The sequence below is a fragment of the Vipera ursinii genome (assembly GCF_947247035.1).
Source record: "Vipera ursinii genome assembly, chromosome: 3".
In the NCBI taxonomy this organism is placed as follows: Eukaryota; Metazoa; Chordata; class Lepidosauria; order Squamata; family Viperidae; genus Vipera; species Vipera ursinii.
This window is the reverse complement of record NC_139516.1, coordinates 14,992,446-15,018,782: the sequence shown is the minus strand read 5'-3', so window position 1 is coordinate 15,018,782 and position 26,337 is coordinate 14,992,446. Positions and strand designations below refer to the sequence as shown.

Here is a 26,337-nt window from a genome sequence, read left to right as displayed (position 1 = left end):
TAATGGTTAAGTTATCCATTGTGCTTAGCTCAGATCAGTGATGCACACATTACAGCAATATGGGAGCCCAGCCTAGGTATCGTGCTTCAAATGTCCTTTTTTAAATTTCAGTTCTAGGAGCAGACCATATGGTTTTAACTTCTAATTTATTCAAATTTTACTTGGATTTCTCAAAAACAAATTTTTAGCAGATTAGACTTCCCTTACTTGATTCATCAGAATCTTTATTTAGTATATTATAATAAACTTATAACGGGATGCGGTGGCTCAGTGGGTTAGGATGCTGAGCTTGTCGATCGGAAGTTCGGCAGTTTGGCGGGTCGAATCCCGAGTGCCGCGTAGCAGAGTGAGCGCCTGTTACTCATCCCAGCTTCTGCCAACCTAGCAGTTCGAAAGCACGTAAAAATGTAAGTAGAAAAATAGGGACCACTCCGGTGGGAAGATAACAGCGTTCCATGCGCCTTTGGCGTCTAGTCATGTCGGCCACATGACCACGGAGACATCCTTGGACAAGCTTTGAAATGGAGATGAGCACCAGCCCCTAGAGTCGGAAACGACTAGCACACATGTGCAGGGAATCTTTACCTTTACCTTTTAATAATCTTATAGACATAGTATATCTTGATTTCCACAGACTATTTGACAAAGCAACCCCTGGCATTCTGATTAGCAAGCCAGTTAAAGTGTGGGCCGAATGGCTTAACAAATAAATAGATGTATACTTGGCTTTAAAAGCATCAGAGAGAACTCATGAAGGGTTCCTCATCAAACTGGACTGAAACATTGACTGATGTCACAAGGTACTAATCAGGTTTCACTCTTATTTTACTTCTTCAGATCAGCCAAATCAGGCTCAAAACAAGCTTTTAAGACATATTTGTATTGTTTTAATAAATCATAGTTTAGCCACCACAGTTGAAGGTTTGAAAATAATTTTGAGCTGGGTAATAAATTACACTGGGCAAACTACGATACAGATAGTCCCCAGTTTAGGACTATAACTGGGCCCGGAATTACTGGCATAAGTGATTGTTGTTATAAGTCAAAACATCACATGAATGGATCCAATCTTTTGATATTTTTGTGGTGGTTAAGCAAATGCCATAGTATTAAGTGATTTAGTTTTACATAATGGACAAATTTTGTTAGAAACCAGAAATAAATGCCCCAAATCAGCCCCCACCCCTCAAAGTCATAAATCATGGTCATGTGACCCTAGGATTGCAAATGGCCATGAAGGTGAGCTGATTACTAAACAGCCAAACCACAAGGGGTGCATCCATCATAACCTCAAAAACAGGTCATAAATAGCTTTGGGGAGGGTCCGTTGTAAACTTTGAACAGTCATGAGGTGACCACTTCTAAGTTGAGAAGTACCTGAAGCCCAAAAGTGTGAATCGGTTTTCAAGTCACAAAATGATATTGTGAGTAATTAAAAATGAAGAAGCTTTCACTTTCCCGGAGGTCATATCTATTGAATCAAAAAACCCTGATCTGCATTAGATAATTACTGGTAAACAGTGTCCAAACCAAGCTGATATTTACATGCACGGGGGATAATCAGGTTAAGATAATTTAAGAAGAAAAAACTGTGTTGGGTATATGAAGACCCGTGTGATTACAGTACGATATTCTGTCAAAATGACAACAACTGCCTGACATTGATGAATATAAATAGCCTGGATCTGATGGATTATATCCCAGAGTTCTGAAGGAGCTGGCAGATGTTATCTCAGAACCATTGTATCATATCTTTAAAAAATCTTGGAGCACCAGGGAACTACCAGAGGATTGGAACAGAGCTGATGTGGTTCCCGTCTTCAAAAAAAAGGGGGGGGGAAACAGACCCAGGAAACTACAGACCAATCAGCCTGACATTAATACCTGGGAAGATACTAGAAAAATAATCAAAAAAACAGACCTGCAAACATCTAGAAACAAATAAAGTTATAACTAATAGCCAGCACAGGTTTGTTGACTGTCTTTGATCTTTGCATGATTTTTGAAATTGACTCATTACCACAACACTACAGTGATCAGTTTTCATCAGGGGTGATCTGAGGAAATCTGAAAAAATCAGGGTGGTAGGTACAAAAATGGGCAGGGCTTTGATCACCCATCACCTTGGCTTTGATTTTCTTTTATTATATTATATAGGACTATATAGTTTGCAAGAATACCCACCAAACATACACACATACTCCTCCTGAGGACTCTGTTTCGATCTTATTTGATGGGAGATATAGCAGTGCCATGCTGACAGTGTATGTGGAAAAAAATGTAAATTTTACATGTATGTAATGTAAAACCAATTTTGAAGACAACGCATGCAATTTTAATGCCCCTGATTATGCTTTAATTTTAAGGTTGTTTTTCCTACATCTTGTTTTTAATTGTTGCAAACATCCCTGTCAGATCCATTTGGAGTGAAGTCGTGCTACGCATTTCTAAAACAAAATCTGTGCTTGATCTGTATTTCTACAAAGGGAAATTGTCTGCTTCTTTCCAGGTCACCATGACTGACAGAGCAGCAGCTGAAAGAGCCTGTAAAGATCCCAATCCCATCATTGATGGGCGGAAAGCAAATGTCAACCTAGCGTATCTGGGAGCAAAGCCAAGGAGTATTCAAACTGGTGAGGCCAATAGCTCTTCTCTTACCGTCTGCTCCTCCTACTTCCTTCACTTAAATTATTTCAGGTTCCATGCCAGTGTTTCTCAGATGGGTGAACTTCAACTCCCAGAATTCCCCAACTTAAAGCTGCCAAGGTTGAGAAACACTGTTTTTTATATGGACTTCAGTAGCGATAATCCAGTTCCAATATACAGCTCTAAGTGACTATTCCATTCTCATGCTTTATGCAGCATTCAAATAAATCCTGCAGTCTTCCTGTTTTCTACTGCTAAGCTTAAGACTATCTAAAGCCATGAAAAGTCTCCTGACTATCAGTGGAGGTGCTATTATGCAGGTGCACTGCAGCAGAAGCCCCAATAAATAGCTACAGATTAGGTTTGGACATTGCACTAAGCCAGTGTTTCTCAACCTCAACAGCCTTAAGTCATGTGGCCTTCAACTGCTAGAATTCTTCACCAGTATGCATTCAATACAGCTTAAAATGGCTAAGGTTGGGAAACTTTGCACTCAAGTCAGGGGTCCCCAAGTCCCGGCCATGGGCCAGTACTGTTCCATAGCCTGTTAGGAGTTGGGCCGCACAGGTGGAGGTGAGCGGTGGGGAAGCGAGGCTTCATCTGCATTTGCTGCCGTTCCCTAGCGCTAGCATCACCGCCTCGCTTCCACTTCAGATCATCAGGCATTAGATTCTCATAGGAGAGCAAGCCCTGCTGTAAACTGCACATACAAGGGATCTAGGTTGCACACTCTTTCTTCCCACCCCCACACCCCTCATGGAAAAATTGTCTTTCACAAAACTGGTCCCTGGTGCCAAAAAAGGTTGGGGCCCGTTGCACTAAATCATTATGGGGTTTTGCCTGTTTTCTGGCCTACCTTTATTGATTTATTCCAATATTTATAACCTGCCATTCTGTGTAAGAAGTTTCAAAGTGATGTACAAGAGGATTCAAAACTCAATCTTTATCTTTTATCTCAATTATACTTTGCAAAATACAGTATAATTGAAAAATGTATCAGTTTGTATGAAGCAGTAAACATGGTTAATAACCTTGTGCATTACTGACTGGGTTTACACACTGTCCTAAGCCATGGTTTAAGTAATCCAAAGTAGTTGGATTTCCATATGTACATACATACCTATTGTACTGTTCCTTCTGGGTAAGTAACATTATTCCATGCATAGAAAAAAGAGTAAAAAGTAATAAAACAACAAAATTAAAGACAGAAATAAAAGAGAAATTAAATCTAAATTATACCTTTATATTTCTCTATTCTTGCAAGCCATCCTTATACCCATCACATCTATGTATTCATTCAAACATTCACTTTTGTACCTCAAACATCTCACTTCTATCTTTTTGAGGATCTCATCAGCTCCATCCTATCACATAACTTCCTCTATCTTCCCTTCCGTCTTGACTCATTAATTCTTCATACGTTTGTTTTGCAGTTGGATTCTTATGCATTATTTTTTGCATTTTCTGCCTTTGATGATGGGACATATGCAACAGTATGTTAGCTTGTAAGGTGTACTGTAGGTGAGAGATTCTAGCTTGCATAGATTAGTATGTGCGTGCTTGGGATAAAGCAGCATTGTTTTCACTTGTGCAACTTGCACTTGTTCACCATCCAGAGTGACTGGGTTGAGTTGGGCAGCTATGGAGATTAAGTTTAAATAAAATACTTGGCAAAATTGGCATGCAGTGTCCTTACTGTTAGTAGGGAAAGTTTCCTGTTGTAAGGAATGAAGCTGGTACAGCTTGAAAAACATTTCTCGGATGATAACATCAGATCAGGAGCCTTCCAGCCCATCAAGAGAACAGCCAGCATCTTTTGGATCACAAAGTTCAGAGTCAAAAGCCTGGAATTTAAATCCTGGAGCATAAGATTTATACATATTTATTGACTTCTGAGTTTTGAAGTGGACATACCTTTCGTTTATATGCGGCTTTGTTCTTATTGAAAAAAAGAAGGTCGTTCAGCCAAATCATGTCTTAATACTTTCTGCTGAGTAAGCTGTTTCCTGAATAAGGTGTTACCTATCTGGAGATCTGAGTTTTATACCATATTTTCCGGCGTATAAGACGACTTTTTAACCCATGAAAATCATCTCAAAAGTTGGGGGTCGTCTTATACGCCCAGTCATCTTATACGCCGGAAAATACGGTAGTTGACCCTAGCACAAAGCTTAACAGACATGGGGCAGGAATGATTAAGGCTGCTAACTTAGTATGTAGCTTGTTCTCTGTTTTACTAACAGGCATTATATGAAAGCTCAGTTGACTAAAATCATGATGAGGAATAAAGAACAATGTTCACAAACCCAATACCTGGAATTTATACTTAAATATAAAAGCTGGGCAAGCTTTTCTTGCAGCTGACCAGGGTCAAACGGGGATGTGAATGTTCCCCTTTTCATTTTTATCCCAGCTTTATACTTTTTTGTTTTGTTTTCCTCAATCGTAATTGGTCATGCCATCCAAAATAGGCACATTCAAAGCAAAGCAGGAATTTGAATTTGTCCATCAACCCCGTGAGCTCATCAATTTGATGCTTTAAAAGATTTGCCTTTAGATAGAGTGTTCTTGCTAGGTATAAAGGCAAACATTTCAAATTTAAATGATCTCTTTCTCTCTTTTTAAGAACAAACCAGTTGTTTCAGGTGCGACACAAAACTTTTTTCCTCCCCCACATGTGTCAAGATCAACTGTTCTGAGCGTGAAACTCACTGGCAAAGTCAAAATGTTTCCAAAATACTTGAAAAGGTTGCTTTGTGTTCAATTTGGGACAGAATTTGGGACAGTTCAGTTTGCAGTGTTTTGCCCATCCTTCATCTGCTTTTCAAGAGAAATTATAAACCCCACAAAATTCCACTAAGATGCATATTTTAAAATATGCATGTAGAATTGATTTTTTTTCCAACTTGCAGAGTTAAGTGTGCAAATTGGAATTGGTGAGAGCATGTCACAAGCATTTACACAAATTGGCTGCCACAGTGAGTGAAACCAATCACCTGTCACTCATTCCTTGGAAGGCAAACTGTCTGGATTGCTTCAAGTTATGTAATTTCCCAGAATCCTCTGCACCACTTCCTCTTTTGTCTTCTTTCTCCTAGTGGGGAGAGCAGGCACACTTCCAAACAGAAGTCCTTTTAATTTATTTTCCAAGAAAGATTCTGAGCCAGAAACATTACTGGGAAAAATGATAATGCTTGAGCTGGCACTTTGATTTGATGCATGTCAGCTTCTCACTTAATTTCTTTCCTTTTACTTTTCCCTCACCAGTAGATGAACACACTTCCAAGCACAGTTTTGGGCTGCAACCAAGCTACCATTTTAATTTCTTGGAATGCCCCTCGAGGGGTAGGAGCTTATTTGGGCTCTGGTCAAAAATTCAGAAAATACCTATCTTGACTGCTGGTGTATCACCCCCTCTCCCCTCGAACAAAATAAAAACAATTCTTTGTATGTTTGTCTATTTAAAAAATACAGTCCAATCATATATGGTGCTATGTATAAAGAAATGTCAAGTAATTACAAAAATGAAATACAAGTTAAAATAAACTCAATTTCGGAAACACCACTGACCATGCAAAAGTACAGCCCATTCTTGAGTGGCCTCTGCAGCCTCCAAAAGTTGTGCTGAGAACCAGGCCTGCTTCTGAAAATAATTGTTGGGTGTTGGGGAATGCTGGTGTGTCGCCCAAAACAGCATGGCATATCACCTTTGACACACGTGTCACCGGTTCACCATCACTGGCCTAGGAACATTAAGATGAGAACCCATGGGATTGAAGGAACTGGGTATGGTTAGCCTCAAGAGTGAAGGGGGATATAATACATTCTTCAAATGCTTCAATGGATGTGAGATAGAAGAACATCAGAACCTGTTTTTGGTTGTTTCGGACACAGGACACAAAATAATAGATTTAAATTTCAGGGGGTTCAACTGAAGGTTAGAAATATCTTCCTTGGAGAAGTGCAGTGGAGAGGTGCTGACCTTCTCTTTCTTGGTGTGATCATGAAGGAGACTTTAATTTGGATTGTTGCATGAAGCTGAGGGTGGAATTTTGTAGATTCAATATCCCATCCCCGTCCCACTCTGTGTTTTTGTGTCCCATAGGGTATATGCAGCTGTATTACTGCCTCTTTAATAAAAAGTTCCCTCCTATGAAGAATGCTAAATTGTGCAGTTCCTGAAAACAAGAGGATTGCTGGAAATTTCACACTTGTAAATAATGCCAAAATGAGGGGAAACGATAGAATTTCATGGGTGCAGATGGGAATAAGCAACAGAAAACTTGAGCCCTGCACTTCAATTTATATTCAGTTTCTAGAACTGTGTAAGACATGAAATAGAAACTACAAAGATGTAAGCTGAAGATCTTAATTTTTTTAAAAAAAATAAAACAAATAGAAAATATATTCAGATATACTGTGGTGTGAATATATATTGCAATTTTGAATAGGCACTGAAAATAAATGCATTGTAAAAACAGAAATTGCTGCACAAAGATGGACATGATTTCAATTTGTATAGAGTTGAAACCCTACAGCCAAATATTTTCCAATTAGGTTGGAGTGGATCTGTATAAATCAGGTTCATGTCAGTGCTGCATTTGTCTACCAAAGGGTTGTTTATCTGCATAATACTCTGTTCTGTACATTTTTTTTCTTTAATATTTTTTAAAAACTTACAAAAAATAACATTAGGCAGATTTTGAATATGGTTTTCCGCAATACATTGATTTTTCTACAAAACCTAACCAGCTCTTCTCATGATACACATTAGTTAAGCTCACAAAACATACTAAAACCTGATTACTGAATTAAACTATTTTTGTTGGTGTGCAGAGTTACAGAACTACGAGTTAACTCCGCGGATGGAGTTCACAATATGGTAAATAATTAAGGATAACCAAATCAAAATTGAGGCTAATAAAGCCTAGGCTAGGGTGTGATTTAAGTCCGTCTTCCACGGTATGTACTACTTCACCCAGGGATGACTTTAAAAAAAAACTTTCTTTGCCAAAAATAGAGAAGACTTAAGGAGACCCTATTTTGAGTTAAAACACTTCAATAGTTTATACTGAAGTTATTTTTAAATATTTATTATTCTGCTTCCAGAAGGTGTACCAAAAGGAAATAAAGATGTAAATGTAATACAATTTCAGGATGAACATTAAGAGAATTGAATTTAATCATAATCTAAATAAATAAACTGGAGGCATCTGAGCAGAAAGCAATAGCAGGCTTACTGTATATACTGCTTCATAGTGCTTTACAGCCAACTCTAAGCAGTTTACAGAGTCAGCATATGGCCCCCAACAATCTGGGTCCTCATTTTACCAACCTTGGAAGGACGGAAGGCTGAGTCAATCTTGAGCAGCTCAGAATCAGACTCCTGAGGTGAGCAGTGAATTAGTCTGCAGCACTGCATTCTAACCACTGTGCCACCACACAGTAAAAGATGCAAATGTGAGCACCCATATAGACATTTGGGGAGGATTGATCAACTGCAGTACCATTATTGCACTCAAGTCATATTGTGTAAGAGAGGGTGGAAAGTTTTAAAGAAAGGGAAGACATGCAATATTATGTTTTTATTGAAAAGTTTTACAGTACATTTTAACTTTAACAATCCCCCCCTCCCCCACCCCTACCTAGCCCTCCCTATCCCTCCCACCCATTCCCCCCTCCCCCCCCCCCCGACTTCCCAGAGCTAAATACAGGGTATAAAAACAAAGAACAATCATAAGCATCCATATTCTAACAACAATAAACTATTAATTCTATCACCCTCTAGCTCATATAAAATGATTACAAACAGTCTTACCATTACATATAAAAAGAAAAAAAAACTGAAAAGGAAACTTACTCAAATGCTAAATGAAATTTCTTAGTCCCATATTTGTTCTGGATATAATCAATCCACTTTTTCCATTCCATAATATAACGTTCTTGCGAATGATCTTTCAGATAAGCCGAAATCTTTGCCATTTCCGCCAGGTCAGAAACCTTTAGAAAGACATGCAATATTATTATACATCTTTTCACACAGCCCAAAATAGCTTAGTTAGTGGATATTAACAGTTGAACATGTGAAAGCGATAAGATCTTATAGTTGCACTGTTGAAGAAGCAACCAAGTTGCATGACTTAGTTTAACTCTGCTTCAATCATTTTTCCCTAGGTTTTACCTTAGGGGTGCAGCAGTTACATCCAGCTCTTATTCAGAGACCCTATGGGTAAGTGGAACTTTTTTTTTAATGTTGGTGTTAACAACCAATCTGGATATGAATTAATAAAGCATCAAAGAAAGAGGAAACAAGCTCTAGGTTACAAACTAAGTATGGCTATAGCATCTGAAAGAAGAATTCCTGGTCCTCACTTAGAATATGAAGCAAACTTTTTGAATACTTGCTTGGATTGGGTGATTTATTTGTTTGTTTCTTCATTCATTCAACTTGTATGGCTGCCTATCTCAGCAACTATGGGCAGTGAATAATCTTAAAATACATTAAGAACAAATTTCCTTCCTGATACGGATCAAGGACACCATTTCTATTTATCTGGTCCTCTTCATTATGTCCCAGAATTGTTAAGGGGATGGATCATCTGTAAGCCCGTTCCATGATCTCCGCTTTTGCTAAATTAAGTTCCTCTATTTCATAATTGTAGGTGGAGATGAAACAGAGCAGTGGTTCTTACTCTATCCTGGGAAGGAGAGCAGCTAGATTCATACATTTTTATTTCTTTATCAAATTTATTGGCTGCCCATCTTACTACAGGGTAATTCTATATACATACACTATGCTAAGCTCAAATGGGATTGAGTGGTCTAAAAATGTTTTGAGACTATGATATTAAGTTCTAATGGGTTGTGTTATTTAGGCATAATGTGTAATGGGTACCCAGTAGTTGTGTGATTTATGCTCAAGATTTAATGGTTGTGTGTACCCATCCAATTTTCCCATAATTCTTCCCACACAATGAGTCTAAGTTTGATCAGAGCCTAAGGACATTGTTTAACTATTGTTTATCTGAATGAGCCATGGTTGGCTGGATTTATACAGAAAAAAATAAAGCCATTCACATTATTGCTTAGCATAGTTCATTCTTTTTGCCTACATACCTCATGCAAAATGATTGCATTCACATAAAACGCTAACCCGAAATTTGCTCTACTTTAGTTTAACATGCTACATCCTCCCAACATGAAAAATCTAACCGATTGATGTGTTTTCAGCCTACTCATGAGTTAGCCTGATGTGTGAACTCATGCATTTGAACTTCTATCTTATCCATAGAGTTGAAACAATCCTTCATATGATTCTATGAGATTGTGTTCTTATGGACTACAAGACCGTGGGCAGGTCGCTTGCCCAAAGGACCTATAGGATTGTTGTCTCTCTGGGCTTGAGGCACCTAAAGATCTCTTACAAAGACACGCCGTATGAGTTTTATAAAATCCAAGAAAAGCTTTGTTGTTTGTTCTAATTGAAATGGTGCCGATGCAGGAGGCCTTGGCAGCAGGTTGCATCTCATTGCTTTGGGCCTCATGCAGCAATTCCAGGCCAGAGAATAAATTGCATTCAGATAGTAAATCTAATATTCGGTGAAAGAAACATTAGGTCAAAAATTGATTCTGGACAGATGTTCTACAGGACTTGAGGAGTTTATAGAAATCAGCTATTGTCTCTGCTTTTCAATAGAATATCCCAGTTCGCTTTGGTCTAAAGCATCCTCTTTTTATACATCTAATAGGATCTGGCAGCTGCTTTGGAAAAGCTAAGAGTGCTTCGAGACAACAATAGCAACTGTCATCCTAACTTCATTTAACTGTTTAATGATTGATGTAATTCTCTGAATCGCTCTCTTTCGGTCTCCAGCACTGCTTTCTGAAAATGAAAGCTTGTGTGTATGTGTGTGTCTTTTAAAGAATTTGGGAAAATTCGGTTCTCGGGGGGGGGGGAAGAAAATTTTTTGGAAGGTTGATGGCTTAAGAAACAATGGACCATTTCTTTTCTTTGCCAAGAGGAATTAATATTTAATCTCCTCTGTGTCTCTCTCCCCCCCACCTCCCCAGAAGCCCAGACATAGACTGTCTTTCTTTAGAGTTTCCCTCCAAATTTCCTACTCTGGATTATTCAACTGTTCTGATTTCATGATTCCAGTGGATGGTGGTGTGTTTTTTTCTCTTCCTGGTCTGGTGGTGTCATAATAGGGAATTAATAGGTGGCACAGTGCTTAGAATACAGTATTACAGGCTAACTCTATCCACAGACAGGAGTTCGAAACTGACCAGCTCAAGGTTGACTCACTCTTCCCTCCTTCCTGGGTTGGTAAAATGAGGACTCAAATCGTTGGCAGCAATATACTGACTCTGTAAACCTCTTAGAGAGTGCTGTAAAGCACGATGAAGCAGTATATAACTCTTAAGGGCTATTGCTATTGCTAACATCTGTATGGTTTTTGTAAAAGGATTCAAACAGGTTTTTCCACACCATTCTTAATGCTAATTTGGGAATGCTCATTTTATTCTGGAAGAAAAGTAAGAAATCTTTTTTCTTAATAGCCAAGTGCAAAAATACTCAAATTTCTAATGTGACTTCTTATTGTCATCAGCAGCAACAGCAGGATTTTCGTTCAGTAAAGTCTGTTACAACCTAAAACTAAGGAGAAATTTCCTGACAATGAGAACACTTAATCAGTGGAATAACTTGCCTCCATAAATTGTTGGGGCTCCAAATCTGGAAGTTTTAAAAAAAGAAATAGGACAGCTATTTGTCTGAAATGGTAAGGGTTTCCTGCTTGAGGAAGGGGTTCGACCACCAAGGTCCCTCCCAACTCTGTTATTCTGTTATGGTGAAAAGATTGTTTAAAATTATAACAAGAGCCCTAGCTGCACTTTTGATAGCAACATTTCTCAACTGTTGATGTTTCCTAATTCTGCAGTTCCTCTGAAAAAGCCCAGATAGGCATTTGCACAATGACTTTGAGATGTTGAATCCTGACCTGTCTATGAGTATGTGTTTTAAATTTACAGTGCCCAGGAAAAAGAGGAACAGTAAGAGGCTATGAATATTAAACTTGCATTTGTTTAAAACTTCATTTTAGAGCAGCTTTTTATGGCGTGTTTGGTACTACATAATAATAAGAATGGTCTCACTCCCAATTTTGAGGACTTTGGTTACGTAGCTGATAAAGCAGCAGAAGCAAGAAGGACATGCAGAGTAAGAATTGTAGTAAGAGGAGAAAAGACAGGCCAAAAGTTACTGTAATTTCCAGTCCACCCTGAAATCATCTAGAAATTAGGTGCTGCAGGTGGATTTGTTGATGGGCAAACAGAGAGGAGCTGAAAAAGTATTTTGATGTTGGTGAGAAGAGTGCTTACAGAGATAGCTTGCATGACCGGAAAAACATGGAGAATTCTTTAGAGGACCTAACTTTATTTAATGAAAATAATGCAAAATCTGTTCACCGTCAGCAAGAGTAGGAGGGCTAGCCTTCCCTTCTTTGTGTGACCTCCATGGGTAAAAGCAAAGGTGGCATCATGGATAGCTTCTTCTTAACGTTAAAGACTCATCACCTCCAATCCCACGGAGAGTCTCTAGAAATAACAAGGAAGAGTAAAATGCTTACCTTTGGACCTTCTGAACCGGAAAATTTTTGTAACTTTATTTTTATTTTAATTGCATTTACGGTATATCCCTCCCTTCTCCGAAGACTCAGGGCGGCTTACAAGCTTAGCAGTAGCCTTCATTCTATGTATATGCCTGCTTATTAGGGCTTTCACACACACCCCAAGCAGCATTATTACAAAGTCAGCTTAATTGCCCCCAACAATCTGGGTCCTCATTTTACCTACCTCGGAAGGATGGAAGGCTGAGTCAACCTTGAGCCTGGTGGGACTCGAACCTGCACTTGACAGTCTAGTAACCATTTGCAAATAGACGTTTCTTTCCCTTCCTACAAGCATTTTGAATCTGTTTAGTGAGCCCCTCTCTCTCTCTCTCTCTCTCTCTCTCTCTCTCTCTCTCTCTCTCTCTCTCTCTCTCTCTCTCTCTCTCTCCTGTGTGTGTGTGTGTGTGTGTGTGTAATGCACTTGGTGTTCAGTTTCTTTCTAGAGTTCCTGAGACTGGTTTCCTTTTTGGCTTCTTTCTTTCCTCATCTGACATTATGTGGTTTTGCTTGTTCCCATTTTCCAGCTTTACCCTTTACAGGTAGTCCTCCACGTATGACCACAATTCAGTCCAAAATTTCTGTTGCTAAGCAAGGCAGTTGTTAAGTGAGTTTTGCCTAGTTTTACGATCTTTATTGCCATAGTCGTTTAGTGAATCGCTGCAACATGGTTGTTAAGCTGGTTGTAACATGGTTGTTAAGTGAATCCGGCTTCCCCATTAACCTTGCTTGTCAGAAAGTTGCAAAAGGGGGTCACATGACCCCAAGACACTGCAGCCATCATAAATATGAGTCAGTTGCCAAATGCCTGAATTTTGATCACATGACCATGGGGATGCTGCAACTGTCTTTTAAGTGTGAAAAACATTGTAAGTCATTTTTTCCAGTGGCGTTGCAATTTCAGACACTCATTAAATGAATGGTTGTAAGACTAGGATTATCTGTATATAATTTTGCAACTGAATCCAAGATGCATTTAGTAAAAGAGTCTGCATTTTGCTTTTTCCATCAGGCCTTAACAAAATAGTACTGTATTTGGTTATGACAACAAAGCATGTAACTTGACCTGTAAGCTCTTTGAACTGGGATCTTCCACGTGCTTTGCAATGAACCATGCACACCAATTCCAGTGTAGACATCCATGTTACATATGATCACAAATGCAGTCATTTGTGAGAGTCTTGAGAAGAACAGCAGCTGTCTAGCAAGTTTCCATATTTAACTGTAGTATATACCAGCTTATAGGGATGCAGTGGCTCAGTGGGTTAGGACGCTGAGCTTGTCGATCAGAAGGTCGGCAGTTTGGCGGGTCGAATCCCGAGTCCCGCGTAACAGAGTGAGCGCCTGTTACTCGTCCCAGCTTCTGCCAACCTAGCAGTTTGAAAGCATGTAAAAAATGCAAGTAGAAAAATAGGGACCACTATGGTGGGAAGGTAACAGCGTTCCATGCACCTTTGGCGTCTAGTCATGCTGGCCACATGACCACGGAGATGTCCTTGGACAAGCGCTGTCTCTTTGGCTTTGAAATGGAGATGAGCACCCGCCCCTAGAGTTGGAAACGACTAGCACGCATATGCGGGGGAACCTTTACCTTTACCTTTATATACCAGCTACGACTGAATAGACTGTGGGATGAATAGCTCTACCACTGCTCCTTGTTTCTATTGGTTAATGGTATGACAGTGTGATATGGGTGACTCTGAGCAAAGAGCAGGTGTAACCATTGTGGAAGTCTCACATCAATCATTCCCTTCAATAACAGCTTTCATTAGCTCCAAAATACACTTTGAACGTAAATAAATAAAGCATAATTTTTTTTTTTTTTTTTTTATTTATTAAATTTATTATTTAAAAACATTGGACACAGTACCAGCGAGCTGACAAACCTTTTTGTCTACAATGTTTAAATATATATATATATACATGTATATATATACATCAAAAATACACTTAAATACACTTAGATTACAAATCGGTGAAATACCACAATATTTAAAACAGTGAGCTAGTCTGTAAAACCTAATAGAGACCTTTCTTTTTATCCATCCAAAGATACAATTTGTTCCAAATTCTATAATAGTCTGATTGATCTTTATTCTTTAATTCCAAAGTTAATCTGTCCATTTCAGCGCAATCCCAAATTTTCCTAATAACCTCTTTTTGTCCTGGGATCTCATTCTTTTTCCATTTTTGCGCAAATGATATTCTAGCTGCTGTGATAATATGGATCGTTAAGTATAGCACATCTTTAGGATATTTCTCTTTCGTGATTCCCAACAAGAAAAGTTCTGGACTAAACTCCAGATCTTGTTTCAATATTTCTTTCAGCCAAATCCAAATCATTCTCCAAAATTTTTGTGTTTTACTGCAAGACCACCACGTGTGGAAGTATGTGCCTATCTCTTCAGAACACTTCCAACATTTGGGAGATACTGTTGTGTACATTTTTGCTAAGCGGGCTGGGGGAAGATGCCATCGGTAAAACATTTTAAATAAATTTTCTTTATACGATGAGGCCAGTGTTATCCTTTTATTCCTATCCCAAATTGTTTGCCAAGTATCTAGGTCGATGTTATGTCCTAAATTGTTAGCCCAGATCAACATGGGGTCTTTCACTTGCTCTTCAAACAGCTTATATCCCAAAAGTAATTTATAAAAATTCCTTATTTGTTTAGAGTCCGGTCCCAATAATATTTTGTCCAATGCTGTTTCAGAGGTATATATCCCCCATTCATTTTTATCCTTCCTAAATCTCGATTGGATTTGTAAGTAGGCCCACCAATCGAGTTTTATACCTTGTAATTCTAGTTCATTCCTAAGTTTCAATTCCCCCTCCTCATTCAGAATATCCTTGTATGAGATTATGTTACCCAAATCAAACAGATTTGGGTAAACTATCGCTTCAAGGGTGGATAGCCAGACCGGTATTTTGGTGTAATTGTGAGATCTAATTTTTTTCCAAGTATTGAGTAGCGCTTGCCTGATCCGGTGTCTTTGAAAATGCGAGAAAAGACCTTGTTTCTCCGTCCATAGGAAAGCATGCCAGCCATATTGCAAATCGTGACCCTCTAAAGTTAATAGTCTTCTATTTCTCAAGATTACCCATTCTCTAATCCAGCTCAGGGCCGCGGCGTGGTAATATAATTCCCAGTCTGGCAATCCAAAACCCCCATTTTCCTTCGTGTCTTGTAAATATTTCAATTTAATTCTTGGTTTTTTCCCCTGCCAAATAAAATTTAGTGATAATTTATCCAAATTTCGAAAAAATTTAGAGTCGAGTTGAATTGGGATATTCTGAAACAGAAACAGGATTTTAGGCAAAATATTCATCTTAATGACAGCGATTCTTCCCAATAATGAGAGTTTTAGGTTTCCCCATCTTTCCAGGTCACCTTTTATTTGATTCACTACACTATCATAATTATCCTTTTTGAGTGAAGTGCATCTAGCCGTAATGTTAATCCCTAAATATTTTATTTTCTTGACTATTTCTATATCCGTGATTTCGGCCAGATTACCTTTTTGTTTATTGGTCATATTTTTAACAATCATCTTGGTCTTATTTCTATTTATTCGCAGTCCGGCAACCTCACCATATTTAGATAATTCTTCCAATAGCTTTGGTCCCGTCTGACATGGATCCTCCATAATAAAAACTAGATCGTCCGCGAAAGCTTGCAATTTAAAGGTTTCCTTTTTAATGGTTAATCCTTTTATCTTTGGGTCGTTTCTTATAGTTCTCGTTAATACTTCAAGAGTCAATATAAACAGCAACGGTGATAAGGGGCAGCCTTGCCGTGTTCCCTTTTGAATTTGAAACTTGCTAGATGCTTCCCCATTAATAATTATTTTTGCTTCCTGATTGTCATAAATTGCCCTAATTATATTTATAAATTTTTCACCCATATTCATAAAGCTAAGCTGTTGGCACAAAAAAGACCATTTAACATTGTCAAATGCCTTTTGGGCGTCTAAGAAAAGTAATGCCATCTGTTGTTCGCTATGTAATTCATAGTACTCCAATGTATCTAATATTATTCTAATGTTGTGCTTAGTGTGTCTCTTAGCGAGAAAACCATTTTGATCTGCGTGTATGAAATCATTCAGAAATCGTTTCAATCGTTCCGCTATAATTGATGTAAATATCTTGTAGTCCGAGTTAAGAAGTGATATGGGTCTGTAATTTTGGATTAATGTATGGTCTGTGTTATCTTTCGGAATAAGGGTTATGTTTGCCTCTAGCCAAGATTTAGGCGTCCTTGCGCCTTCTAATACTGCGTTAAATACCTCCACTAGGGGTTGAGCTAGGATATTTTGTAATTCTTTATAAATCTCTGATGGAAGACCGTCGGGTCCCGATGCTTTATTATTCTTTTGTGCATTAATAGCTTTTATCACCTCAGATAGTCGAATTTCCTCGTTTAACATATTTCTGGTATCTTCTGTGACCTTAGGTAGTTTGGCTCTTTGAAAATATTCCTCCATTTTCTCCACACTTGCCTGGCTATCTTCTTTATATAAACGTTCATAAAATTCCTGGGCTATAATTTTTTTTTTTCCCTCCTGGTGGAATATTCTCCCTTCCTCATCTCGTAGTTCGTGAATCCAGTTTTTCCCCTTTTGTTTTCCCAATTTGTATGCGAGCCACCGGCCCGGTTTATTTGCATTTTCAAAAAAATTTTGTTTCGTGTTTCTCAATTGTTGTGCCAATTTCTCTTTGTCTAGAATGTTAAGTTTGTGTTTAATCAGATCCATAGATTGCTTGATATTCTCTTTTTGTGGATCTTGTTGGAGTGTAACTTCTAAGCTCTTATATTCCTCTTCTAATCTTTCCCGTTGTTGTCTTTTCCCCTTATTTTTATATACCATATATGCCCTCGCTACCCCTCTCATCACAGCCTTAGCTGTATCCCAATTGTTTTGTACTGAGGTGTCTATAGCTTTATTTTCCTTAAAGAAAAAACTTAGTTCTCTCTCCATCTTAGATTTGAATTCGTCTTCTTTTAAAATTGCTCTTTGAAGCGTCCATCTGGATATTTTTTTGGAACCTTTCCAGATAAGTTTAATAGGATTGTGATCTGCCCAAGTACCTGTCGCTATATGTACCTCATCTATTTCTGAACTAATTTCTTTCGTCATCCACACCATGTCTATTCTAGACCATGAGTTATGTCGGTTGGAGTAATATGTATATTGTCTAGCCTTACGATTTCTTTCCCTCCAGACATCTTGGATATTTAGTTCCTCAGCCAAGTTAAGAAAAGATCTCGGTAGAGTTCTTCTCTTCTTTTTCCTAAGCGTCTTTCCCATATAATCCAAATTTATATCTAGGATAGCATTAAAATCTCCTATTAAACAAATCTCCTCATAATCAATGCTACATATCTTATTGTGAAGTGTTTTGAAAAATTGTTCTTGGTTATGGTTTGGGGCATATATCTCTACCATCATGACCTTCCTGTGATTTATTATAACCTCGACTATCAGTATTCTACCCTCTTTATCGTTATAAATTAGTTTTGCAGTCAATTTTGGGTTTACATATAGTGCCACTCCTCTCTTTTTCTTGTGTCGGTCTAAGGAAACGAATAGGTTCCCTATTCTTGGTTGTACTAACAAATATTTTTGTTGTTCCTTTATATGGACTTCTTGTATTGCCACGATATCCAATTGTTGGTGAATAAGCCTATTAAAAAATTTCCGCCTTTTCACTGGCGAATTCAATCCATTAATATTCACAGACATAATACTACACTCACCTCCCTTCATCTTACTTATTTCTGGTTTTTGTGGATCTCGTGATTCGGGGCTCTCTCTCTTCCTTGTCTCTAGTTCCATGTTTCTCTGTTAACTCACCGGATTTGTTCCTTCTATCCTCTGTAGCTAAGATCTTCCCATCCATTGCCACACGTATTGTATCTCTTTCTCTTACCTCCCTTCCATCTTGATCTTCTAAATCTACTTCCTCTTGGCTATGGAAGTGGCGTTTGTAAAAATCTTCTGCCTTCTCTATCGTGTCCAGTCTATGCCTTCTATCCTGCCACGTAACAAGAATACCCTCTGGAGTTAGCCATCTAAAGTTTACATTTTCTCTTATTAGTTTGGATGTTAAGAATTGATAGCCGCGTCTCAGATCCCTCATCCTTTTAGGTATCTGTTTAAGGATGGTGATTGGTTGGCCCCGAAATTCTAATGGTTCCTCTCTAGATCTATGCAGAAGCTCATCCCGAATTGATTTTTTAACTAACCTTACATGTACTTCTTTTGGGAGGTTGTGCCTTCTCGCATAATTAGTTTGGACCCTGTATGTTTCATCAATTTCCGCCAGCATTTCCTCCTTCCCTACACCGAGTGCCTTTGCCATCAGTTCTGCCATCATGACCAACAGATCTTCCCCTCTTTTTTCTTGAACGTTCTGGAAGCGTAGATAATGAGCAGCCTTTTCTGCTTCCAGAAAAATGACTGTTGTTTCTAATTCCTTATTAGCCTGAAGGAGTGTTTCATTTAAATCATCTACTCTCTTTTCCTCTTTTTCCATTCTAGCTTCCATATCTTGAAGTCTTTGTTCATTTTTGACTAATTGCTGTTGAATCCCTTCAAATTTATCATCTATCGCTTGGATTTTCCCCTTTAATTCACCAGTGTCGTTTCTTATTTGGCCTATTTCTCTCTTCATCTCCTCGTGGTTTTTGGCCATTGCCTCGTGTAGGTTTTGCAAAAGGGCATGTAAATCTTTAAAGGAATTCGAGTTAGATCTTTCCCTTTGCAGCATATCCTCTATAGATTTCTGATTGGAGGGACTTGAGGACATCCCCTGTCCCTGTGCTGCTGCCTTTTTGCCAGCGCTAGGCTTAGTTGCTCCCGAGATACTTGTCATGTTTCCCCAATTTTAACAGCGTTTTATCAATGTATAATACCCTGAGTCTTATATAAACCTTTTAACTCTATGACAAAAGATATATAAAACAGTTACCACCAGATACTTATTACCAACTAAGCAATTTATATAATAAAATTCTATAGTATGAATATAATCAAAGTCACGTTCTTCTTCTTTCCCCCCCCCCCCCCCGTTTCCGGCGCAGAAATTGGCACCTTTTCCGTCTTCCTCTGCTGTCAAAGACCAGTAGGTGTCCCACTAAACAAACCTCCAGTTACTAAATTGCTATATCAAATGGCCGCCCGTGACAAGTAGAGTAGAATTTCAAAAGTTTCAAAAGTTCACAAATTCAAAATTTACCAGGATAGACCAGACTAGACCAAGCTGATCGCTTTCCACGCCCGACAATCCAGAGTTCAGTCTCTAAGGCTCCAAAGCTCAGACTTTGACTTGTTGTAGCTTTTCTCCAGCTAGAATACAGTCATATAGTCTTCGGCTTTCTTTCCCTTGCTGTTTTTGCCAAACGCCTCCCTCAAGACTTCTATCGCCGCTTATTCCCTCTCCGTGAGGCTCCCACTTCGAACCAGTACCTCTTTCACAAGCGCTTCCTATTTAATATTCGGATACACTCTCCGTCAGCTCCGCTCTACCGTTGTCCCGCTGCTTACGTGCTAGCTCCGTCCCTCTGTCAGATCTTCATGTCGGCCATTACTGGCCTCCTTCTCCCCGGTTCGCTCGCATCAGACTTTCTCCGGATCTTCAACACGAACTGCCGCTCATGAAGGTTCTCCGGGCTGCCTGCAACTTCGGATGTCCCTACAGGACCTCCTGAAGCTCCGAAAAGCCCCCGCGAACACTGGGTGAGAGGTTGTGCGAGGAGAGAGCTCCGTTCACACAGCCGCCCGCTCTGACAGTTGGCTCCGCCCCTCAAATACAACACACTGGAGAATAGAATCTGGCAGTCTTGCAAATCCTATCCCGTCGGCCGACTGAATCCCAGAAAACAATTCATAATTGGTCTTCCAGCATACTGCAGAAAGTTGGAAACCGATGATGGTTGTGGTTCCTTTCATTTCTATGACTACATGCATCTTCAAAGTGCCAGACTTGGATTTAATTTGTCACATTTCTAGGTCACTCAGCTCTCAAAGAACTCTTCCTTGGAAGCTTTCAAAGCACAAGCTCCTATATACTAGTTATTGTGGCCATCCCAAAGGGTTAAATAACAGGGCAGCCAACCTAAGCTATTCTTGCAGAAGGCTTCTTGCCATGAACCTCCCAAGGATGGCAGGGAGAAAGGGACTGGGGAGGCTGAAGACTTTGGGAAAATAGCTTAGTTGAATTCCTGCAGTTTGGCTGGGCTGCCCTGACAGATGGCTTTAAGATAAGAAGAGCCATTTTAGCTGAGGAACAGCTGAGAGGAAGTACTTAGGTAAGAAAAATGTGACAAGTAACTACCAATAGCTGTATCTTCCCCAAAATGTATGTTATTTCTCTTTAAAGCTGTCCTACTTTTTTAAGTACGGTATATAGTAGCACATAGATTGTGCAGTGCTTCAAATTAGTTTCCAAAAAGGTGCTTTGGAGCCTATGGGGCCCAAACACAGCACCTGTCTGCATCATCTTAAGTCAGCTGCAGGACTGCACAGCTACCAGGTGATTCCAGGAAAAAAGCACAACTGCTGTAACAAGTTGCAGACCGATACTACATTTGCATTCCTATGACTCTAAACCATAATGACAGAGCCATAGTGGCAAATTCCATAATATACTTACTCACTGTAAAAATGTTTCTCCGCCCTTCACTTCCCTGGATGACACAGGATGACAATTCATCCCTTGATACTTTTTTTTTTAATCACATCCAACTACAATATACTTAACATAGCAGAAATTGCATCTGTCCCTTGATTCCCCCCCCCCAGTTTCTGTTTCAACTCTTTGTCTCTTTACTTCCAAACACCATTTGGCTTCAAGTGGAAGTAACCCCAGTACAGTTCTAAAGCAGCTGCTGCCATGATACCATTGCACATGGTTGCACAGACTGTTCGGTGTGAACAGCAGTCAGCCTAAAAAAGACCATCCTAGAACATGCTGAGAATTCATACATGGTTGCGAACAGATCTCTGCACCCAGATCTTTCTGCCCACGGATTCAAGATTAAGACTGAAAAGACAAACAAATGTCTTTCGAAGGAAAAGTGCACCAGCCTTCACATAGAGCTGTGGATATGCTTGGACATATAGATAGACCCCTAACTTACAACCACAATTAAGACCAAAGGTGCTTTTTTTTTCCTTCAAAAAAGCAACTGGATTTTGTTGGAAAAACAAAGTTTAACTGCCTTTTGGGGGGGGGAAAAACACACCTTTGAGACAACCATGACTTGGTTGACTGAGAATCTCCATAGACAATTGAGCCCAAAATTTCTGTGGCTATACAATACATTTAACTGAGTTCCCCCCCTTTTTTTTACCCAGTTGTTAAATGAAGCATTGCCGTTGTTAAGTTAGTAACATGGTTATTTGGCTTCCCCATTGACTTTGCTTGTCAGAAGGTCACAAAAAGGTGATCTCATGACCTTGTCATAAATACATGCCAGGAGCTAGGCATCCAAATTTTAATTCTGTGACCATGGGGATGCTGCAGTGTGAAAAACGGTCACGCTTTTTTCTTCAGTATTGTAACTTTGAACAATCACTCAACGAATCGTTGTAAGTTGAGGATTTCCTTTATTCTTGTAAGGGAGCTTGGCATGTTCTAGAAATGATTTGTGAGTTCCTTCTTGGATGTGTTTTGACTTTCCAGTTGAGCCAACAAGCTTGGGGTTCCCAGGCTATCCTCTTTTCAAGTACTGTTTCTTTTCTTTTTCTTCTTAAGCTGCTTCTTAGGTCAGCCAACATTGGCTAAATATGGCCACCTTCTCATGTACATTTGTCCGTTTATACACTTTGAAGTTTACTAACCAAGCATATAATTAAGGATTTTTGTAACTTTTTTTCTATTCCTGTATACAGAGAACTTTAGTCCATGAAGAAGAATTGTTCAGGCAAGTATTTATGTCTGTATAAGGGTGTGCACAGAGACACAAATACCCATACAGTACCTATGCCTTTAGCAGTTACCTTTCTAGATTTTAGACAAGCACTTCCCCCAATAAAAACCATCCCAGCTAACCCTTGGTCCACTTGATAATGTTTGTTATAAATTATTTGTTGGTTGCTGAGAGATGACTGGAGGCAAGAAAGTCGTGGATATACCATTAGTATATATCATTTGGATCAGCAAACAAGAATCTCACCACATTCTGTTCCAGCAGTGGTTTAATTGTGAGAAATGCCAATTGGCAAGAAAACCCATGCCATTTGCTTGAGCAATCTTGGTTACTATGGGGCCTTTTTTTCCCTAGCAAAGCATCAAACACTCGCCTAGCAACATAGGCTTGGCAACTGGCTCTCTTCTTGTTCAGTTGGGACAATTGGTAATATAGGCTTCAACATGAAACCAACATTCCTTGAACACCCGAGGCTTCTCCAGTCTATAAAAAAAAAAAAAAGATCAAAATTTCTGAGCATTGTGTGGTTACAGATCTTTTAAAACAACCATTCAGACAAATTTGCTAAAGCAATGCTTTCTTCTTTTTTTAATAAGGAAGGTTAAAGGAACCCGATTTTGTCTCTTCGGAGTCTACTTGCTGATCCCATTAAACTGATATATTTGTATAATATGTGTGCATATATTTTCTCTTCTCTTTTGGGAGTCCCTCCGATGCTTGTTTTAAAACAAGGGTTCAACGTATTCATGATTCCAAAGGAATACAAATGTGTGTGAAGGTGGAGAGCTGACTTGACAGAAGAGGGCGGTCGTAATAGCCAGATCTTTTGTCAGTTGGTACGATTTATTTGCTGCATAAAATGATATTGTTGCAATTGTTTTATCATTAACCAGTAGGAAATAGAATTACTGGAAATGGAGCTTTTAACTAGCTCTTAATTCTGAAGGAGATTAGAAAGTTGGTCCCGTAGCAGTTTTCAAACACTTATTAGTTCCCAGTAGATTCCGGTTACATGCTAGGAAAAAAAGTTACTTACGAATAGTGTGATGATGAAGCCAATTACTAAGACTGGGGTCCACTTTTCTTTCATTAGGTATCTTCAAAGGCTGTACAATCATTTTCCAGAAATGCTTTCATTTGGATTCTTGTAGTGATCAGAGACTTGGGCTTGATGATGTCGCGATCTTATTCCAGCTATGATTCCACAAACACCAACTATTTTAACTTGCTTCTCCCAATCTCCACGTGTGTTGGGCTCTATCGTCCCATTTCCCCTGCTAGAGTAATTGACTGGTTGTGTTTCTTGAGAGATTTTGAGCATTGTTGTCCAGTGTTTTAGAAATGGTTCATGTAGCTTCTGTAGTCTAGACAGCGTTACTCATAAGGGTAACATCTTAGGGTTGCAGGTTCAAAGAAAAGCTTGCTACTAACAGCTTTGATTGAACTCTGTGGTTATGTTCATTTCTGTTGTTGTTGTCGTTCAAATGTGAACGTTCTTTCTGAAGTGCAATAGGCATAAAATAATGAGCGAACATTTGCTTTTTGCGATTCATATAATGTAGATAAACTGTAGAAGGGGCTGTAGCTCTGTGGCTAGGCATGTATAAAATAATAGATTAAGAATTCTAGGAAGTAATGGGAGGGAGGGAGGAAAGAAAGAAAGAGGAGGAAGAAAAGAAAGAAGGAAAGAAAGAAAGAAGGGTGGCAGGAAGGAAGGAAATAAATTACGATTAATGTACTCTTGAAGTAAAAGTATTGTAGGAGAAGAACTTTACCTATTTGCCTTCTGGCAAATGGGTATTTTGTCCAAATATATGCTTCCTTGCCCAGAAAAGGCGCACATTTGAAAAGATACTTTTTCTCTCACATCCACACGAACCATTTTGTTGCACAACAGTTAACATGTTCTCAACAGTCAAAAAAGGATTGTTGTCCAGTGGTACTAAGTGCCCAATAGAATCCCAACCTTAGAAATGGAAGACGGGATTGTACCACACGCACAAGTTGTTTTGAAAGAAACTATAGCAACCATCAAGATTATGTACAATGAGCCCAAGTAAAACATCATAAAACCTAAAAAAACTTGCTAGCTAGCCAACATAAAATATTAAAAAAATGACAAGCCATAAAAGCTATTAAAAGTACATTCTTAATACCTTTTCTGAAAATCTAAGAAAAAGTCTTTCTGATGTAGACTTCCATGAATTTTCATTTTCAAAGCAGATATTGAAAGTTGAAGGAGATGTAAACTAAATATGAGGGAGAAAATAAAGAGTTGCAGGATTGGAAGAATTGGTCCAGTCTGAGGATGTATTAGGTCTTCAGTCAGAATGGCCAATTGGTGACATGTGTAAGCTACTAAATCTTGAGCTCACCAGTTTAGGAAACTGAATTTAGCTGAATTAAAATTACTTCTACAACTTATAGAGGAGCTCCCGGAAGGACACAGATGGATGCCAAGCCCTCATCAACAAGAGTATACAACACTTTTTCAGACTTCAGTGTCCTATTGGCATTCAGGGCCTGTTCTGTACCAGCCTGCTACCGACCCTGCAGAAAAGGCAGGGACAACCCCTTTACAAAAAGGCAAGAGGCTGGAACTAAGCCTGCCAAATTCATTAACATAAAACAGCAAACAGAGCAAAGAGAGCAAACATGAACCATGAAACAGGAGCTATTCAAACGGTTGCCTTCAGCAAACCAGCCCTCCCACACATTTCCCTTTTAAACAGTTCAGGGCGTGGCTTCTCTCTGCCTCCTTTCGAGGTGCCCCATTGCCTTCCTCTGTTTACTCCTGATTGACTGCCTCCTGTGTCGGGCGTCCTTGAACAGGGCCAGCTGTGGGTCATCTTCATCCACGCTGTCAGGCTCATACAGCTGGGTCTGCGTCGTGACCAGATGGGAGGGGCCTGGCTGAGGGCTCTGTGGAGCCTCAATATTATTCTCAGCAAGCTCTCCAACACCCCCCTCCTCCTCCTCTGAATCGTCCGACCCAACTGCCGAACCCACAGGCTGACCCTGAATCACAACAGGGCCATGCCCAGGATGGTACACCAAATCAGAAGTAGGTTCAGAATGAACTGATGGGAGTAATCAAACCACATATTAGTTTTAATTCTGTAATACGGATCAAATGGTTTAATAATTTTCTACCTCTAGCTCACAAAAAATGAAATTGTGTGACAGCTTTTGGAGGGAGATTGGTGACAGTTCCAAAATATGTACCCAAAGTCTGCACATAACAAGCATGTGCTCTACTATTAAGATGATCACTCCTAATCAATTAATCAGCCCATTGTTACAGGCCCGCTCAATCTTCATTTGTGTGATTTTTTTTTTTCAATTAAACAAAAAAGCAGACGGGACATAGAAACTGGAACTTGGCAAGAGAAGTCCTTCTGGATCAAGTTAGTGAAACAAATTGTAATTTTGTTCATGAGTTCCTGTGTTTGGGGGTGGATTTCCTTTGCATATAAGTGTGTGTGTGTGTGTGTGTGTGTGTGTGTGTGTGTGTGTGTGTGTGTGTGTGTGAAAAAAAGTCAGAATGGTGATTACAATCACAAAATCAAAATCACCATCTTGACTTTTTGATGTACCACCACCTCAATCCCACCGATGATCCAGGTTGCACAGGTCAGTTGAACACTGCAAGTAGAAGGAGTGATGATGATAACGCTACATTGATAGACATGGCAAGTGAAAACTTTTTCATCTGTTTGTTCCTTCTGCTTCTTTTTTTCTCTTCTGTGTTGTAACCTGGGTTTGGTTGCAGTGTTACACGATCAGCTTCCTTTGCTCTGCCCCCAGCCACTTCCTGTTTAAGTTTACCTTAAAAAAAAAAGGCCCAGCTAGGGATTAAAGTGGAAGGTTTAAAGTCATGTGCAACTCTTTTTTCAGAGATGTTGTAATCAACCATTAAATAGTCACAGAGAAATGGATAGTTCTTCCACTAGTATCAACTATGAAAATGTCTGGTTTCATAACTATCTTCTTAACTGTATGGTGGTGTCCACATATGAACATTGTTTTTTCTGCCTCTGGCAGACTGGAAAAGTCAGCCCTATTTATTTATTCTCTTCCTTCTTAGAAAA

The 26,337-nt window shown here is 39.2% G+C and overlaps 1 protein-coding gene across 1 annotated transcript in view; it reads left to right on the top strand.

The window, feature by feature from the left end:
• The window catches only part of RBM38 (RNA binding motif protein 38), a 43,812-nt gene that overhangs the window by 5,869 nt on the left and 11,606 nt on the right, over positions 1 to 26,337 (top strand). Inside the window, exons 2-3 of the mRNA XM_083357448.1 lie at positions 2,510 to 2,633; positions 8,821 to 8,875. Coding sequence (XP_083213574.1) covers positions 2,510 to 2,633; positions 8,821 to 8,875 — 179 coding nt within the window. The remainder of the gene's footprint in view (positions 1 to 2,509; positions 2,634 to 8,820; positions 8,876 to 26,337) is intronic.